This window comes from Mus caroli, chromosome 19 (assembly GCF_900094665.2).
Source record: "Mus caroli chromosome 19, CAROLI_EIJ_v1.1, whole genome shotgun sequence".
Lineage (NCBI taxonomy): Eukaryota > Metazoa > Chordata > Mammalia > Rodentia > Muridae > Mus > Mus caroli.
This window is the reverse complement of record NC_034588.1, coordinates 49,472,717-49,490,035: the sequence shown is the minus strand read 5'-3', so window position 1 is coordinate 49,490,035 and position 17,319 is coordinate 49,472,717. Positions and strand designations below refer to the sequence as shown.

At 50.4% G+C, this 17,319-nt stretch overlaps 1 protein-coding gene across 2 annotated transcripts in view; it reads left to right on the top strand.

Annotated features, from left to right (window-relative positions):
- The window catches only part of Xpnpep1 (X-prolyl aminopeptidase 1), a 47,562-nt gene extending 30,683 nt beyond the window's left edge, over positions 1-16,879 (top strand). For both annotated transcript variants that reach the window (XM_021151323.2, XM_021151326.2), the window contains 13 exons: positions 16-97; positions 1,602-1,812; positions 3,070-3,159; positions 4,078-4,128; positions 5,146-5,204; positions 5,331-5,408; positions 7,449-7,520; positions 8,871-8,931; positions 10,145-10,214; positions 11,028-11,201; positions 11,773-11,849; positions 12,594-12,692; positions 16,317-16,879. In XM_021151323.2, coding sequence (XP_021006982.1) covers positions 16-97; positions 1,602-1,812; positions 3,070-3,159; positions 4,078-4,128; positions 5,146-5,204; positions 5,331-5,408; positions 7,449-7,520; positions 8,871-8,931; positions 10,145-10,214; positions 11,028-11,201; positions 11,773-11,849; positions 12,594-12,692; positions 16,317-16,445 — 1,253 coding nt within the window. In that variant the 3' untranslated portion in view covers positions 16,446-16,879. The remainder of the gene's footprint in view (positions 1-15; positions 98-1,601; positions 1,813-3,069; positions 3,160-4,077; positions 4,129-5,145; positions 5,205-5,330; positions 5,409-7,448; positions 7,521-8,870; positions 8,932-10,144; positions 10,215-11,027; positions 11,202-11,772; positions 11,850-12,593; positions 12,693-16,316) is intronic.
- The last annotated feature ends 440 nt before the right edge of the window (positions 16,880-17,319 follow it).

The following is a 17,319-nucleotide window of genomic DNA, read 5'->3' as shown; positions in this document are numbered from 1 at the left end:
TGCTTTCCTTTTTAGGGCTGTTCAATCTCCGAGGGTCAGATGTGGAACACAATCCCGTGTTTTTCTCCTATGCGATCGTAGGCCTAGAGACGATCATGTAAGTGTCCTCTCCCACCCAGGCTCCCCTTCCTGGTCCTCGCCTCACCGTTGCTATAGCTGCTTTCTCACCACGCAACTCCCGCTTCGTCCTTTTGTCCTTGTCTGCCCTGACAGGTGTTTATTTTTATCCTGCCTTCTTCCCTCCAAACCTCTAAATGTCTTGGAATCTACAGAAGTATTTATAGTAACCCGAGGCTGAGAAATAAGTACACGAGATTATCAGAGCATAGGTTCTTCATGAGGTTCCTGCTGTGTGATCTTGCCCAGGCCACACAGGTTTCAGGTTTCCCAGAAGGCAGTGCAGAGAGAGCGGTCTAGGCTCAGCTATGTGGTTCTGGACCCCAGGCGTCCTAAAGGCCAGCAGTGACGTGGGGGATCCTGGTCTCTGCTCTGTCGACCTGCCAGGTATCACTTCAGAGCACTGCTTTCAGGCTTCCCTCATTGTCTTTCTATTGGATGGGATTCTTTTCTCTTGTGATAGAACACTCTGAGTAGAAGTCACGCAGGGGAGGAAAGGATAAACCTGACTTACACTTCCATTCCATAGTCCATCGTTGAGGGGAACCAGGGCAGGAACTCAAACAGGAGCTTGCTAATCTGGCTTTCTTATACAGCACAGAATCGCCTGCCTAGGGAATGGTGCCACCTGCAGTGGGCTGGGCCCTCCTGTATCAGTTGAACCAAGACAATTTTCCAGAGATTTACCCACTGGCCAATCTTTTTGGACAGTCCCTTAGCTCATTTGCACTTCTCAGATGGTGGTAGGCTGTGTCAAGTTGACAGTTAAAACTTAATTAGAGCAGGGACTATTCTGCACACATCTTTAATTCCAGTTCTCAGGAGGCAGAGGTAGGCAGATATCTGTGAGTTTGAGATCAACATGGTCTATATAGTTCTAGGACAGCTAGTGCTACAAAGTGAGACCCTGTCTCAAAAAACTATCTACCTACCAACCAACCAACCAACCACCCACCACCACCATCACCAGCAGCAGCAGCAGCAACAGCAGCAGCAGCAGCAGCAACAACAAAACCATTCTTTCTTCTTTTCAGTTTTTCTTTACTTACTGTGTAAAATAGTGGGCTTCATCATAACACTCTTCCACGTATTTATCATTGTACCTTACTGATATTTGGGCATCCCATTTATCGACTGTAAACTGTGTTGGGGCTGGTGGTAGATGCTAGCATGAGTGTCAGGGCCCTGGGTTATACTTGAGAAGCTGAGCTCTCCTTTCCCTGAAGGATTCAGGCATGTAAGTGGGGGACCGGCCCGTTAGGAGCTGTCCTAGGTGTGTAAGAGGAGATGGCTGGAGAAAGAAAAAAGCGTAGTGAGTCAAAAGTGAGAGGGTAGGTGAGCATCGTGGTGCGTGGGGGTGGGGCGTTAGGAGGAATCTTGGGAAAGGAACAGCATGCCCTCCTTTGTCTTGAGAGTGAGGTGAGCCTTGAGTATGCTCTACTCACGTGCCTTCCTTTCCTGGGACCCACCGCTGGCCCCCGCAGGCTCTTCATTGACGGGGACCGCGTCGATGCGCCAGGCGTGAAGCAGCACCTGCTCCTTGACTTGGGCCTGGAGGCGGAATACAGAATCCAGGTCCTGCCTTACAAGTCCATCCTGAGTGAGCTCAAGACCCTGTGTGCTGACCTGTCCCCGAGGGAGAAAGTGTGGGTCAGTGACAAGGCCAGCTACGCTGTGAGCGAGGCCATCCCCAAGGTGAGTGGCCCTCAGTCTGCCCTGTCGGAGCGGCGCTAGCGCCTTTGTGGTTCTGATGTTGTAAAGAGCTGGAACAGAGACCTGGGCTTTGACCTGTGGTCTGCGGGTGAGCCCAGAGCTGGAGCCTCGAGTGGGGCGGATGAGGCTCTTTACACTCTTTAGGCCCACATCTCTGGGGTGTGGTGTGAAGGATGATCTTGGGTGGCACACTGTAATGCTTTAGGCTTACTTAAATGTATCTGTCTTAACAGCAGTTAGCGGGCTGAGTAAAGAAGCTCTAAGTAGAGTCTGGAAATGCTTTCAGATAAAATACCTAACAAGCAAGGTTCGTGTAGGGGCTGAACAGCCATGGCGAAGGCACACAGGAACCTGAATTTGGGGTACACGTCTCAGCACACGCCTCATCTCTTTCCCTGTGTTTGAGGTTTAGCTGTTTGAGTCCCAGAGAGACTAGGGAGTGGAGGATTTGTCTTAGGATCACATGGCAGTGACAGCCTTGCCCTTCCCGAGTCCTTGCTGGGCCAACACCTGTTGATCCACTTTAATTAGAGTCCGTGGTAGGACCCAAGCTGAGACCCCTTCACTGGGCTTTTTCTGCCTTTTGGTTGATGAGTGGAGCTGCTCGTTAGCATCCCTGCTGCGGTGACGCTGTCTCTGGTCTACTGCAGTCACTCAGAGCACTCTTGCTTTCCCTGCTACGTGAGGGGAGTTTGGGGTGAGGGGCGGAGAGGCAGCGAGGTGGAGAATGCGCACAATTTGAGGAGCTCTGAGCCAGTGTCAGGTGTGCTGAACTCCTTCGAGTTCACACAGAGCTGGGCTCTGATTTATTCTGCACCAGGGAAGGGTCAGCCCTCCAGACTCAAGGTGAGGAAGCAGCTGAGGGTGATCACAGGGAGAAGTGGGGAGAGAGCAGGAGTTCTTTTTTTGCAGGTCACCCCCTCCTCCCCCTTTTTCAGAGGTAAAGTTGTTTTGGCTAGCTCTGAGAGGATAGTGAACTCCAGTCATCGCTACAAGGCTTGGGACGCAGTCCTAGTAGCATCAAAGAGCTCGGCTTAGAGGAGGATGTCTCACTGATGATGGGTTTAACTTACTCTGGGTGAACTCATGCTGTGCTGAACACGTCCGAACATCAGCTACCGTGACAGGACTGCAGGGCACAGGTGCTGAGTTCCGAGCAGAGGCCCTTCAACTGGGTTGTCTCAGAGTGTGTGATTCATTCGCAGCAGCCTGTTTCTCATCTTCTGTGCCTTGCCCTAGGATCACCGCTGCTGTATGCCTTACACACCCATCTGCATTGCCAAAGCCGTGAAGAACTCCGCTGAGTCGGATGGCATGAGGCGGGCTCACGTGAGTCGAGTGGCTGGGGTGGGAGACAGGGTGGGGGTGGTCAGAAGGACCCGGTGCTCTCCTCCTCTCTGGCCCTGGGCCTACGTCCTCAGGTTTTCCAGAGTCAGTGGGAGAATGAAATGACTGTGTTGGGCACGTAGGCCTGAAATCCTAGTTACTTGTGAATCTAAGGCAGGAGGATTGTGAATTTGAGTATCAGCTTATATAGTGGGACCTATTTCAAAAACGAAAAACAATAAAATTGAATGTATTAAAATTTTGTGAAATACACCACAAAATACAAAGAAAGCAGGCTGAAGAGATGGTTAACAGCACTGGCTGTTCTTTTGGTGGTCACAGGTTCAATTCCCAGCACATATGCCAACTTACAACTGTCTGTAATCCTAGTCCCAGGAGATGTGATGCTATTGTCTCACCTCTGGTGGGTGCTGGGCACACAGTGCATAGCCACCCGTGCAAGCAAAACACCTATAAACATTACATGCACGCACGCACCCTACATGCCCCCCGCCCCCATGCACCCATGATGACAGTGTACAGGGTGGTGGGGCTGTGGTGTAACGAGAAAGAATAAGAATCAAGCAGAAGGTGAGGCCAGCAAGATCTGAGGGTGACAGAGGCTGACCATAGCCTGTCATTCCTGGCCCGTGCAGGGTGGGAGTTCACTGGTTAGAGGAGCTGTCCATGTGCTCAGGTGGAACTCCTCCTGACTGAGCCTCAGCTGATGAATAGCTGGGCAGCCTTCTCGCCCAGTAACGGGAAGTACTACAGAAGGCTTCCAGGAACTCTACCACAGCATGGAAGCTGGAGGGCTGCTGTGGGGAGTGCGGGGTGTGTGTGTGTGTGTGTGTGAGAGAGAGAGAGACCACCACGGGACTGGTACCTGAATCTCATTACCCAACTCTGTGGTTTTTGCAGATTAAAGATGCCGTTGCCCTCTGCGAACTCTTCAACTGGCTGGAGCAAGAGGTTGGTTCTTATCTTAGTTGAACATGTGGCTGTAAAAGCTCTCTGTGGCACAGCCGTGGCCTTCCTGGGCTCCTGTGGCCTAACACATTCATTTGATCTTAGTGTTTTCTGTGGCACTGTGTTCTATAAGTCTGTGCATCCGTGTTAGAGAGTCATAAAGGAGGGGATAGGGAAGGTGGCCCTCCCGAGTCACAGGCCAGCTGGGTGTGTTGGGAGGAAGCTCGCTTGGTGCGAGTTGTTTGAACTTTAAACCATAAAACTTTTTATATTAAATCGACTCTTGGCAATTAATTTCCCACCCATCCATACCTGGAGCTGACAAGAGGTTGGTTTCTCTGTGCTGCTATTAAATAGCCTCATTCTCCCTTTAAATGACGAGGAGCTGCTGGCCCTGGCAAGAGTGGGCTCTCCTCATGTCTTCTAGTGTGGCCACAGTTTCTCCATGCTTCAGCCGTTGCTCTTTGCAAGTCATTTTGTTTTCCTTGTGGTTACAGCTAGGTTTTTGTGGCTTGTGTATTTTACCCTTGTGTGAACATGTAGTGTGAGCCCTGGCCATGTGCTTCGCAGTCTGAAGAAAAGATCCAGGCAGTGACTTTGCTGCATCCAGTGGCCAGATCGTCTTACTTAGCTATTCTTCCTGTGGCTGGTTGACCTTCTTTCTTCTCCCTTTGTTACAGCCCTGTGGCATCTTTGCCGGTTTCATACTTGCCTTTAGTAGGGGACGCTTTTGAAATTCTAAACTTAGATGCAGTACATTTTGGCAGGTTTGGGTATATCGTGCTGTGACAGAAGAGTCCCGTGAAACATTAAGTGGCTAGAAACCCTTCCACTTTACACAGCTGTGCTGGGAGCCTGCCAGAGTTCCCTCCCTGATAGAGCGGAGACACAATGTATCCTGAAGAGTGGGCCCTCCGGGTGTGAGAGCTGAGCACCAGTCAGCTGTCTAACGAACCTCTTTCACGGGTCTGGAACACGAGTGACTCCGATGATGATTGCTAAGCACTTTTTTTCTTGCAGGTTCCCAAAGGTGGCGTTACAGAGATCTCTGCGGCTGACAAGGCCGAGGAATTTCGAAGGTAAGTGTCTGATGAGGAGGCCCAGGGACCTTGTGCTGACTCCTTGGCCAGCTGAGTGTGCGGGGAGGGCCTTAGTTCCCAGCCCAGTGCAGACCTTCCAGCGACTCTGCTCTATCTGTGTTCCAGGCAGCAGGCTGACTTTGTGGATCTGAGCTTCCCAACGATTTCCAGCACGGGACCCAACGGCGCCATCATCCACTACGCGTAAGGCATGCAGACGGAGCAGCACAGGCCTGGCCTTGCATCTGCCTCTACACAGGAGTCTGAGCAGGGGAGACAGTTTTCCCAGAGGTTTCGAGTCCACCCGTTTGTCTGTGGAGACTGGAGTGGGAGATAAGATCCCAGAGGCCTCGTCTCCTCTGAGTCCTCAAGTCTCCACCTTTTAGGACTCTCCTCTTCCTTCTTTGCTGCTATTAAATTTCTTTTGAGATAGATTCTCACTTTGTAGCTCAGGCTGGTCCAGCACTTATACATAGCCTAGGCTGGCATCAGCCTTGTGATGATCCCCCTGCCTCAGCCTGAGATTACAGGGATCAGTGACCACACCCGGCCACATTTCCTTCCCGAGGTTCAGAAGCTCAGAACCCTCGTGTCTTGACTAGCGTTCTGGGGTGCTTTCTCTCCTGTAGCTGCAGGTCCCTTGGTTTCCTGGTCTGCCCAATGTAAGCACCGCTGCTGACATCTAAAAGATGCACTGCTAACTGATGTGCGTAGAGAGATGCTGGACAGCAGAGCCATCTCTCAGGGACTTTCGGCTTGATGCCAGCACCCTACTCTAGGGGTTTTGTTTGTTTGTTTGTTTGTTTGTTTTTCTTTGCTCCTTAGCACATGATCTGTGAGAGTCCACAAACCCACAGAGCTCTGAGGCTCCCTGAACTCTTGAGTTTAGGGACATGGCTGTGCTCAGAGCCTGAGCCCTGCTGGTGGCGACGTAGGAAATGTAGTTAGGTTGGGTATCAGCTTCCCCAACTCAGCACTTTGGCTCCGTGTAGGACATCTTGTGCTATGCGCTGCTGTCTTCCATGTGCAGTAGAGCAAAGGGCGCTCAGCTGTCTCTGGGCTGCAGTTGGGTTGGGTTTTTCTCTCTTAAATAATTGTGTTTAGAACTGTTGGTCTTGGGTAGATTTCGGAGCTGTGTGTGGGAGATAGTCACAGACGTGCCGACATCACTCACACTAATGCCCCAGTTCCAACACACAGATGCCAAAGAGAAACGCTCCTGTCGGAACACACAGATCCCAGAGGTTTCACTCGAGTGATGAGTTTCATGGAGGACTTTTTCATATGGTTAGAGCAGTAACAATTTCAAACCCTTTGCTCCTCTTTCGGCGTTTCTTCTTTGCAGGCAGTTAGAGTCTGCTTAGAGGCCTGGGCAGTATCCGACTGTCTTGTTATTGCTGGAGAGGGATTGGTACCCACAGAGAGTGAGCTCAGAATGAGCAGTCTTCCCTCTGGGTGTTCCCCAGCACAGTGCTACTGTCTAGAATATAGGATGGGGAAGGCAGGTCCCTTCTCACAAAGAACCAGTAGAAGTGGCCCCACACAGTCCTTTCCCTGCAGGGGAAGGAGGGATCTCTTAGCACAGAGATGCTGGAACAGGGTTCGGAGTCCGGAGATCATGGGCCTTGGCTGTTTGCTTCCTGTCCCTGGAACCCAAGCTTACATTGGTTGCTTTTTGTGTTGTCTGTTTGTTGTTTGAGATAGGGCCTCACTGTGTAGCTTAGGCCTGTCTTAACGTGTAATCCTCCTGCCTCAGCCTCCTTACTATCTTGCTTTTTAAAGTCATCTCTCAAACACTGTTTCTGTTCTAGACACAGCAGTTACTCCTTCTGTTCTCCTTTCTTGGTTGGAAAGCTAGGTTGCAAAATCTTTGAATAATGTAAGCTTAATGCTTATAATTTATTGGGAAATGGTTCTTTGCATAATTATTTCAGACTTAAATATGTTTTAGGACAAATGTACAGAGGTTGGATATAGTGGTACATGCCTGTAACCCCAGTATTTGGGGAGGCAGAGACAGTTGGATCTCTTAAGTTTGAGGCCAGCCTGGTCTACTGAGCAAGTTCTAGGACAGCCTGGGCTGTATAGAGGAACCCTGTCTTGAAACGCACATACACCCCCACCCCCTAAAAAAAAAAAAAGAAAGGAAAAAATAGTATACAGTATTTATATGCTGTATTTATATGCTCAGACTTACCAGGGGATTACGATTTTGGAATAACTAATTTTGTCTGCCTTTGTTAGGCCAGTCCCTGAGACGAACAGGACCCTGTCCCTGGACGAGGTTTACCTCATTGACTCCGGTGCTCAGTACAAGTAAGTGAGCCAGGCTGCTGCAGAGCCTGAGAGTGATCGGCCAGGGGTTGGGGGCAAACTGAGTGTGCCCAGCTGTCACCCATGCGCACCCCTCACCGGCTGCTGACGGGTGTTTGCCGTCTTGTTTTTCACCTCTCATTCTAAAAGCCCAGTTGTGAATGTTCCCGTGAAGGACGATGGAGCCGGGTAGTCCGTGGCTATCAACCGATAAACTATGGAATGAGCACCCGAGGGGGAGAGAGCCCTGGGGGCCCTGTGAAGCTTTCTGCTCCATCTCAGAGAGCTGTCTGCCAGCTCCTGCTTGCAGCTCCCCAGGGGCCTGAGGAAGATGGGCTAACTTAGAACACACGGATCTGAAATGGACCTGCCTCCACCTCTCCGTTTCTGCCCGGGTCTTGTTGTTGAGCCCAAGAAGGAGCCAGAGTGGATACGATGTGTACAGAAGGCCCTTCCCCACTGCCGTGGAAGCCAGTTAGTGACTGGGTGACCACAGTCTGGCCTTGCGATCACATGGCGGCCACTTGGTCATAGTATAAATTTTTGTCTTTCCTGAATTTTTTTTTTTTTTTTTTTTTTTGGTTTTTGAGACAGGGTTTCTCTTTATAGCTCTGGCTGTCCTGGAGCTCACTTTGTAGACCAGGCTGGCCTCGAACTCAGAAATCCGCCTGCCTCTGCCTCCCGAGTGCTGGGATTAAAGGCGTGCGCCACCACGCCCGGCTTTCCTGAATTTTATAGGAAGATTCTAGAAGTTCTATTTTTGGTGTGAACTAGTGTATGTTAAGAGGCACCTCTGGGTAGTTTTGGGGTCTCTTCAGTACTCCGTTGCTCTCCAGCAGCAGGAAAAGGATTTTGGGTTTCTTGCCACAAGTGCTTGGTACAGCCTCTGGTTCTTGGTCTTGTGCTCTTAGTCGTAACCCACGATGGCTCTGTCATGGAGTAGTGCTCTTTGTATGGACCAAGAACAGTGTCTGTCAGGGCTGCATCCATTCCTGGTCCTGCAAGCCGGTTTGGCACTTCCAGGTCGGTTTATTTTCAACAGTTGTATTGCGATACGCTTCACCCGCTGAAAGTATAACATTAGTTTTTATGTATATGCAGAGTTGAGCAGTCACTGCCACAGTTGATCCACGTGTGAGTGTTTGTACAGACACACCTCTTCAGGTGTATGCCTGGGAGTTGGGCCCATGATGGCTCGTGAGAAAAGGCTTAGCCTTGGAGGGAAAGCGGTTTTCCAAATTGGGTGTGGCCTGTGCTGCTCAGCGCTATGTGTATAGTTTCTCCATGTACCCCGTTTCATGGCTGAGAAAAGGTTATTTTAACTGGGGAAACTGCTTTCTCTGTCTTTGACAGGGATGGAACCACGGACGTCACCCGGACCATGCACTTTGGGACCCCCACTGCCTATGAGAAGGTAATGGGAGGCAGAATCCCAGGCTCCTGCCTTCTTAGAAAGGACATTGCTTTTATCACGGGGTGGCATAAATAAATAAAAATTATAAGCAGGGTAGTAAAACGCTCATTTTTTGTGGAGTCAGGCTTGTCGGGTTTATGAGATCTGTGTAATTAATTATCGGAGGGTAAGGCATTTGCAGAAAGTTTAAAAGCATGCTGTTAAGGTCAGGGCAGCTCAAGTTCAGCTTCAAATAGCTTTGGCCTTCTCCTGCAGGGGGACTGGGTAGTAAATTGTGTGCTTTATCGGCAGTGTCTCAATTAGATTCTGAAAGCCACCCTCTTAGTTTTTCAAGGTCAGCATTCCTATTTACAGCTCCCCTTTCAAGGAACGTTGTTTTGCTTTGACTATTTAGAAAGGTAGCATAGAGCTGCTATGAGGTAGAGAGAGATCTGCCAGGGGTCTGGAACTCAGGTTAGATCTCTGCTGTTCTTGACTGTGGCCTTGGACAGGTTTCTTTTAAGTAGACATGGGCACAGCAGTGGCTACCTCCTGGGTTGCACATGAGGCTGTAAGCCAAGAGCCTGGAGATCAGTCAGTCTCCTTAGCCAGCACAGGCAGAGGCTCTGAGCGCTGTCTGTCTGAGGGAGAAGGGTTTTACAAGATGCACTGGGTAGCTTGCTTGGTCTTGGTGGCTTGCCCTTGCCCTTTGCAGCCACCCCTATCTGCAAGATTCTGGGCCTTGGGTGTAGGGTCCATTTACTGGGGTCAAGCACAGGGCTTGGGCATCAGTCCTTTCTCGCCCCTCTGGCAAGCCCTCAGCCTTGTCTAAGCTAACTGTGCCAATAGCATGGTGGTGTGGAGACCAGATGCCGAGGCCTGGCTGCCTATGGAAGGTGGCTGGCATGGTGCTCAAGCGCCCGTTGTGGAGGTTGATACAGGGTGTGTGGGGCGATGTAAATGTTCCCTGGCCTCCTCATCTTCTTGACAGAAGTGAAGGCCTGGTCATCGACCTTTCTGCTACTGCTTTAAATTTAAAAGATTTTCTGGCAGTTATCTGTGGGTGAGCTGTTGAGGTGTTTTTAATTTTTTTTCTTTCTTTTTTTAAACTCCACTCTGATGTTCTCTGTAGTTCTAGTAGACAAATTAGCAGACAGGCTGTTCTGAAGCACTGGAAGACTGTAGGGTTTGAATACCTGTGTCCTGCAACCGACTTCTGGCTTTTCTTTGGCAGGAATGTTTCACATACGTACTGAAAGGCCACATAGCTGTGAGCGCAGCTGTTTTCCCGACGGGAACCAAAGGTAAGGTGCTTCAGTCTGTTACGTGACAGGCTCAGAGCTCCACCGTCTTCAAGTTTGGGTGGAAAAATGTTTATCCTTCATTTTGATTTGTCAATGTTAGTCCAGTTCTGGCTCAGCTAGGATATGCAGGATACTCCATGGAGTGAGTCCGCCTCTACCCCACTCTCCCCAGCCCCCGTGACTCAAGAGCTAGGCTTAGGATGGTTTCCAGTGGCAGTTCTGTCCACTAACAGAAGTGCTTGACACATGTTGGGGTAAATTGGGCTCAAAGGCCTCAGGGCTGCAGTAGAAGTTAGGGTAGCCTTCTTCAGCTATGGGGCGGGGCCAGCTCCTCCGTGGATGGCCATTGTTGGATTTATGTTATTGGAATCCTGACTTGGGATGTATTCTGCTCTAAGTACTGATGGATGGGGCATTGGACTGCAAGTTGCAAGACTCAGGCCTTGACTCTGACAGATGGGCGGGCACTCATCACCCTTAGACAAGGTCTTCTCATCTTTCATGCCTACGTATCTGTGTGAGAATGCTTGCAGTTCTGAAACCTTAAGGTCCCAGGGCTGTGTCACCCACTGCATCCCTAATCTGCAAGTGGTCCATCTCTTAACCCGCTCGTGAGAATGATCTGCTTAAGACTGAGCTCTGACTGGGTTCTTGTATTTTCTGTTGTTAGAAAGTTCTTCCTTGTGCTGGGCTTAAATCCGAACTCTTCAGTAACTCTTGCCTTTTGGTTTCTGTTTGACCCTCTGAAGCCAAACCTAATACACCTTATCTCTAAAGTGCTGTGTGAATACCAAGCGGCCCTTTGTCTTTCAGGCCACCTTCTGGACTCCTTTGCCCGGTCAGCCTTGTGGGATTCTGGCCTGGATTACCTGCATGGAACAGGACATGGCGTTGGGTCCTTTTTGAATGTTCACGAGGGGCCTTGTGGCATCAGTTATAAAACATTCTCCGATGAGCCCTTGGAAGCTGGCATGATCGTCACTGATGGTAGGTGTCCGTTGGCAGAGGGCAGAGGGCAGTTCTTTGTTGTTTCTTATTTTTCAGTTATTTTAAATGAAATTGGCAATAACTTCCCTCTCCTGTCATTTTGAAATGACAACCTTTTTCAACTATGATAGTGATTTGGGCTCATTTTAGAAAGAGTAAGGTATGGATAATAATAATAATAATAATAATAAATGGTCTTTTGTATGTGTAGACATTTTGTTTGTGAACAGGGTCATACTGGACACGCCATGTTCTGCTGTGTTCTATTACTCAGTGTTTGTAAGCAGACCTCTGAGCTCTACCTCACTGTGTCCTGTGGCGCACAGTGTGCACTGTGTAGTAGATCCCCATTGTTGTATTCTGCATCATGGTTAGTTTTCAGAACCTTAGAACCTGAAGCCTGTAAGAGGGGTTAAGTGGGTGAAGATAGGAGAGGGCAGCCCCTCTCTCTCCTTCCTTGTGGGTGGCTGGGGGTGTTGTCCCTGGGCTGGCCATCCCGGCTGGTATTATCTATGGTGTGCTGCTTCTGTGGGTCTGTGGGCTGCCTCTCATTTTGAGTTGTTTGTTCTAGAGCCAGGGTATTACGAAGACGGGGCATTTGGGATCCGCATTGAGAACGTTGTTCTGGTGGTCCCAGCGAAAACCAAGGTGAGTGTTCACGTTTGCTTTAAAATTTCCTACTGTTATTATGGGGATACGAATGCTGTTGAGCCATGGCGGGGCCAAAATGGGGCTTCCTTCCCCCCATACAGGGCTTTTACTAGATACTTCTTTCCTTTGTAAAACCGGAAAGGGACGGACGATGTAGCTCAGTGGTAGCATCCTGGCTAGGCACAGCAAGGGCCTAAGTTCTATCTACAGCACTATCTAATACAGAAAAATAAAAAATGCCAGTGAATGGAAGAGCCTGAGGTTTGCGCTGGGTGGGTAGAGACACCCAAGTGTGATCCCTGGGGCCCACATGGTAGAGAGCTGTCCTCCTACACACAGAAAACCAAAAAGCTTAGCAAATGTGACCTCATAGGTTTATACCCCAGTAAAATACCCCAGTAGAATCTTACAGACTCAAATCAGAGATTCCCCAAGTCCAGACGCCCTCATGTCTTGTTCCTACCGCTCCATCGCAGCAAACATTAGCTCTGTGGAGCTGTCAGAGGGAGCACTGAGCACCACTGTTTGCTGGATCCTGGTAATTCAGAGGGGGGCTCGCAGCAGTGGGTAGGAAGTGGCGTCTGCTGCACTTGGGCTCCTAGTCTGAAGATGGTGCCTGGTGACTGCTGGTCAGGTCCCACTTACACACTTCCCTGAGGGGCGCCAGCCGTGGGAGCGGAACTCAGCCGTCCCCTGTGATGAAGAGGAGTGTAACCTGCTGTTTCCTCTCTTCTCCTACAGTATAATTTCAACAACCGAGGGAGCCTGACCTTTGAACCTCTAACTTTGGTTCCCATCCAGACCAAAATGATAGATGTGAATGCTCTTACAGATAAAGAGGTAATGGGGAATCTTGGGTGGACGTTTGGAGGAAATATTAATAAGGGGTGGAGACTGTCCCCTGGCCCATTCCCACAGTTCCATCCAGAGGTCACCTCCTTCTGAAGTCTCCCCTGGGACTAGCCATTCTTGCACGTGCTGTCTTAGCAGAGGTAGCCCTGTTCCATAGGCCATAGGGCCCAAGGACTCATGGGTAGGCACGGTCGGCCATTGCTCTTCAAGAGAAAGAACTGCAGTCTTGCTTAGGTGCACCGAGGAGACGTATCAGCCACGCGTGCCCACGAGGGCTGGCAGAAACAACCTACAGGGGAAGGGCTGCTGCTTTGCCTGCACTTCAGGAGGTTTCAGACCGTCTTTGCGGGGAGGGCATGGAAGAACAGCTCTGTGAGCATCAAGATGTGAGACAGATTTTTATGCCAGTGGACCAGGAAACAGTGAGAGGGTCTAGAACCAGGGATCAGACCTTTGAAGACCTGCACATAGTGGTCAGCTCCTATCAGTGAGTAGGCACCACCTCCTAAAAGTTCCACAGGCTGAAGTTAATGCCACTGGAGACAGACACTCCGAGCGGGAATGTATGGGCCGTGTTTCAGAATCCAAGCGTAATAGTCCTCTTTAGCATGGGGCCACTGCCTTCCCTACAGAGAGCCAGGTCTCTTGGCCACTGCAGGTACCAGATTGTTTTCTTGTGTTGCAGGAAGCATTAAGGAGGCAAGAAGCAGAATCTGTCCTGTGTTCAGAGGGCACAGACGAGTGAGGTGCTCCCAGTGTGTCTGTTACTGCTGTGGTCTCTGTGGCACAGCAGTGTTCACTGACCAGGCTCACAGGGCTAGTGGCATCAAGCCCTTGCTACAGTGAGTCCTCCAGATCTCAAGGCTGGATAAGTGACAGGCCAAAGTAGGTGGAGTAACGACCAAAGAGCCAGGCAGGTGGTCAAGGTCAGGGAAGAAACTAGGACCCAGAAAGAACAGGAATAATCAAGCAGACAGATACAAAGCGGGTTTTAATCTGGGAAGCTGGAAACTGGGACACAGGGCAACACAGAAGTCCCAGGGAAAAGCAAGTGACTGATGGGGGTCCGAGGCAGGAAGAGCACCAAGAGACACTTTGGGAATAAGGCAGTTGGTCCCTGAGGTAAGCTGCTGGCCCGCCCGTCCCCTGTGGATACACTGTGATCTTCACTGGGGCCTTCTTGGTATCCTTCTTGGTGCTGAAGAGGAGGGAACCTGAGGCTCAGGTGCTCTCCAGGGGCTGTAGAGTGGGACTCACCCGGCTAGAAGCCTTCTGTCGTTTAACATGTGGGTTACGGAGAAAATCCATCCAGCTCCTGTTTAGCTTTCCTGAGTGCTTGGGCACCTCTGTCTGATCATTGGTGCCCATGGCTCAGTCAGTGTTTGTTTACAGACCTGACGATCCTGCTTTGTTCAGACTGTAGACAGATTTAGAACAGGATGCTCAGCCTAGCAGCAGCCTGCTGTCCCGTGTATCTCTTCAGTGGAAAGACTCCTGTCGGCAGCGCAGGAGCCCTTTCCCCTACCAGACTGATGCCGTGGGTGCCAGGGTGCATGAGCACACAATGCTCTGAGAGCCACCCACTTAAAAACCTGTGTCCCACAGGGGCCTATGCCTCTTGTAGCATCCTTTGGCCACCTCCAGGTCCTTATCAAGGGACTCTTGAAAGCCCAAAGCTATAGTTTTTGACCAGGTACGTAGGTTACACAGTCACCCTGACCACATGGGATTCAGGAGAAGTTAAGCAGAGCTGGGTTTTCCTGGAACAGTTTTGCTAACCAGACTCACAACCCACCCAATGATACAAGCCCCTGGGGGCTGCCATGTACGGTATGATTAATCCACTGTGCTGGGCTAAGTCGCTAAAGACTTATTTGGACCACTCTTTGGGCCATAAGCTAAGTTTCCATGGATGGTAGGAGGCAGTGTTTGACTCACAGTTTTAGCAAGGTCCCTTTATAACACAGAGCTTTGGAGGCCGGGACGCTGCATTTTTCTGGAGGAATGGTAATAGTGCACTGTAGGGTTGGTCCACTGAGTTGTAAATACCCGCTCATTGGACTTCCCTCAGTCTGTCCTTGGTGCTCCGTCCCTTTCGGGGTTGTCTGAGTGGGTCTACCTTTTGTCACCAGATGGCAGCAGAGGACCATAGTCGGATGTGAATGTGGTCCCTTGCAGACACAGGGCCATGGGGCCTCTGGAGTCAGTCTGCAGTATCCTTCCTCTCTCACTTCTCATCCAAATGGGCCTTGGGAATGTCCCCTGGGTCCCAAGGTTACCAGAGGCCATCACCCTCACTACTAAACTGCCTCCACTGCTGACAGCCTACAGCTCTCTGTGGGGTTGCTGCTGACACAGACACACAGCGCTTCACTGGTTTTAAGTGTATGACCTCACTACCTCTCCTCATGGCCATTGTCGCTTCCCCAGCGTGAGGCAGGGACATTTGCTGTTAACAGTCAGCACCAGGGCCCCAGCTCTGTCAGAGCCTGTTGACAACTGTAGCCCATAGGTCTATCTTTGGTTTATCTTGGTCTCTCAGGTACCTGCTGTAGACTATTCCCCAAAGCTAGCTCATTTGTAATAACATAGCCTCCCTGAATAGCTTGTTTCTCAGTTGCCACAGCCAGACCAGAGAGAGGGCTTATCAGTCTGGGTCCATTAGGTACATGGTCAAGTCCATCCTGTGGACTCCATTCCTCATGCCGTTTTATTTCCCCTCTCCCACCACTCCCTTTGTACCTGTCACAGACCTTTTAATACCGGGTCTGGGGTTATCAGTACCCAGGCACCAAGTTCTGTCAGCATCTACTCTTTAATCCTTTTTTAATCTTTTTTTTTGGAGGGGGGTGCGGGTGTGGTAGCATATTCCACAAGGGGCTATCAGTCTACCTTGTTTCCAACCCTGCCATAAAGAACCATAGGCCGTGCTTGCTCACTCTAGGCAATAGTTCCCATCAGGGCTAGCTGGGCTTGGCTGATCATCGTTCACTCAGCTTTAGTGGATGTAGGGCAGGAAGCAGAAGTGCATCTCAGCAGGGGTCTTTACAACCATCATTAGGATGGCCACTATCCTAAGGCCATTCAGGGATAAGGGAATGAGTCCACGTGGCTTGGTAAGGCGCTCTTAGCTTAGTGATGACCCCTTCTCTTGTAATTACCAGTGGGTGTGGCTTCCAGGTGTCCAGTGAGGAGCCCTGTGCCTTGCTTGCCTCCTGGTTATTTTTGGTTCCCTCCCAGTCACTGCTAGTTCATGTTGGCACACTGCACCCTTCAGCCACTTCTGGTGAAACGCAGCCTTCTCTCTCCTCACCTCCTCCTCCCCGAGGCCCCTTTTTCCTTTTAGACACTAAGAGCTGACACTCTTTTTACCCACTGGGACATTTTCTTGCAAACAGTCTTTTATGAAGCTTGAATTGTTAAGAATGTGCCAAGAATGAAATTGCTAGGGGATTTCCCCAGGGAAGCAGACATCGGGGATCCAGGAGCAAAAGGACAAGGTGGTGTGCACATCTTTCCTCTCAGCTGTGACGGTGGCACCTGGGCCCCTCACTGTTGGCTTCACTGTGTAGCTTCCATAACAGTGTGGTGTCCCTCTTTCTTCCCCTGCAGTGTGACTGGCTCAACAGCTACCACCAGACCTGCAGGGACGTGATTGGGAAGGAGCTGCAGAGCCAGGGCCGCCAGGAAGCTCTTGAGTGGCTCATCAGAGAGACAGAGCCTGTCTCCAGGCAGCATTGATGTCGCCTGGCGTTTGTTTTTCGTAGGATGCTCTGGGGGAAGGAGGACACAAGGCAGACCCCTGACTTCCTTCTCCTCCCCTCCTCCTCCCCTCCTCCTCCCCTCCTCCTCCCCGACTCCCCTTTTTACTTTGAGACACTAAGAAGAGCTGACACTCTTCTTACCCACTTTGATATTTTCTTGCAAACAAAACAGTCTTTTATGAATTTTTAATTGTTGAGAATGAGCCAGGAATAAAACTGCTACACCAGAAGGAGGGGCCCCACAAAGCCGAAGACTTGACAAGGGGGAGACACCCCAAGCCCTCTGGCCAGGGATGGCCAACACTGACTGCTCCGCGATGGTCTCGTTCCAGGTGCTAGTACCTCAGTCACGGTCACCTTGATGTTCATGAGACCCTCCTATGATCAGTGAATAAAACCATCAAAACTCGGCTTTGCTTTGTCTGCCTCTTTCTCTGAGGTGCCGTGTCCTAGTAAGTTAGGCTGCTGGCCAAGAAACACACAACACACCCCCTCTCTCCCCCCTACAAACAAACAAACCACAAAGATGGCAAGCAAACAAACAAAAGAACAGTAAGTAAAAAAAAAAAAAAGCCCAAACAAAGCAAAATGATGCTGAAAGTCTACAGGACATCATTGAGTTCCTTCTGTGTTGGCCAGAGGCTCCTGGGCATCAGGCCATCCCTGGAGTGGTTGACTCCGTTGGAGGATGCAGAATTTTCCTCTCCCGGTGGGTGTCACTCGCAGATAGCTTCCTGGGTGGAGGGTGAGGGTAGGGGAGCAAAAGTCCACTCCCTTCTCAGTGCTTGCCAGGAGCCGGCCCTCAAGGAGAAGCTAAAACCTAGCGGGCGATCTTCCTGCAATGGGTTATG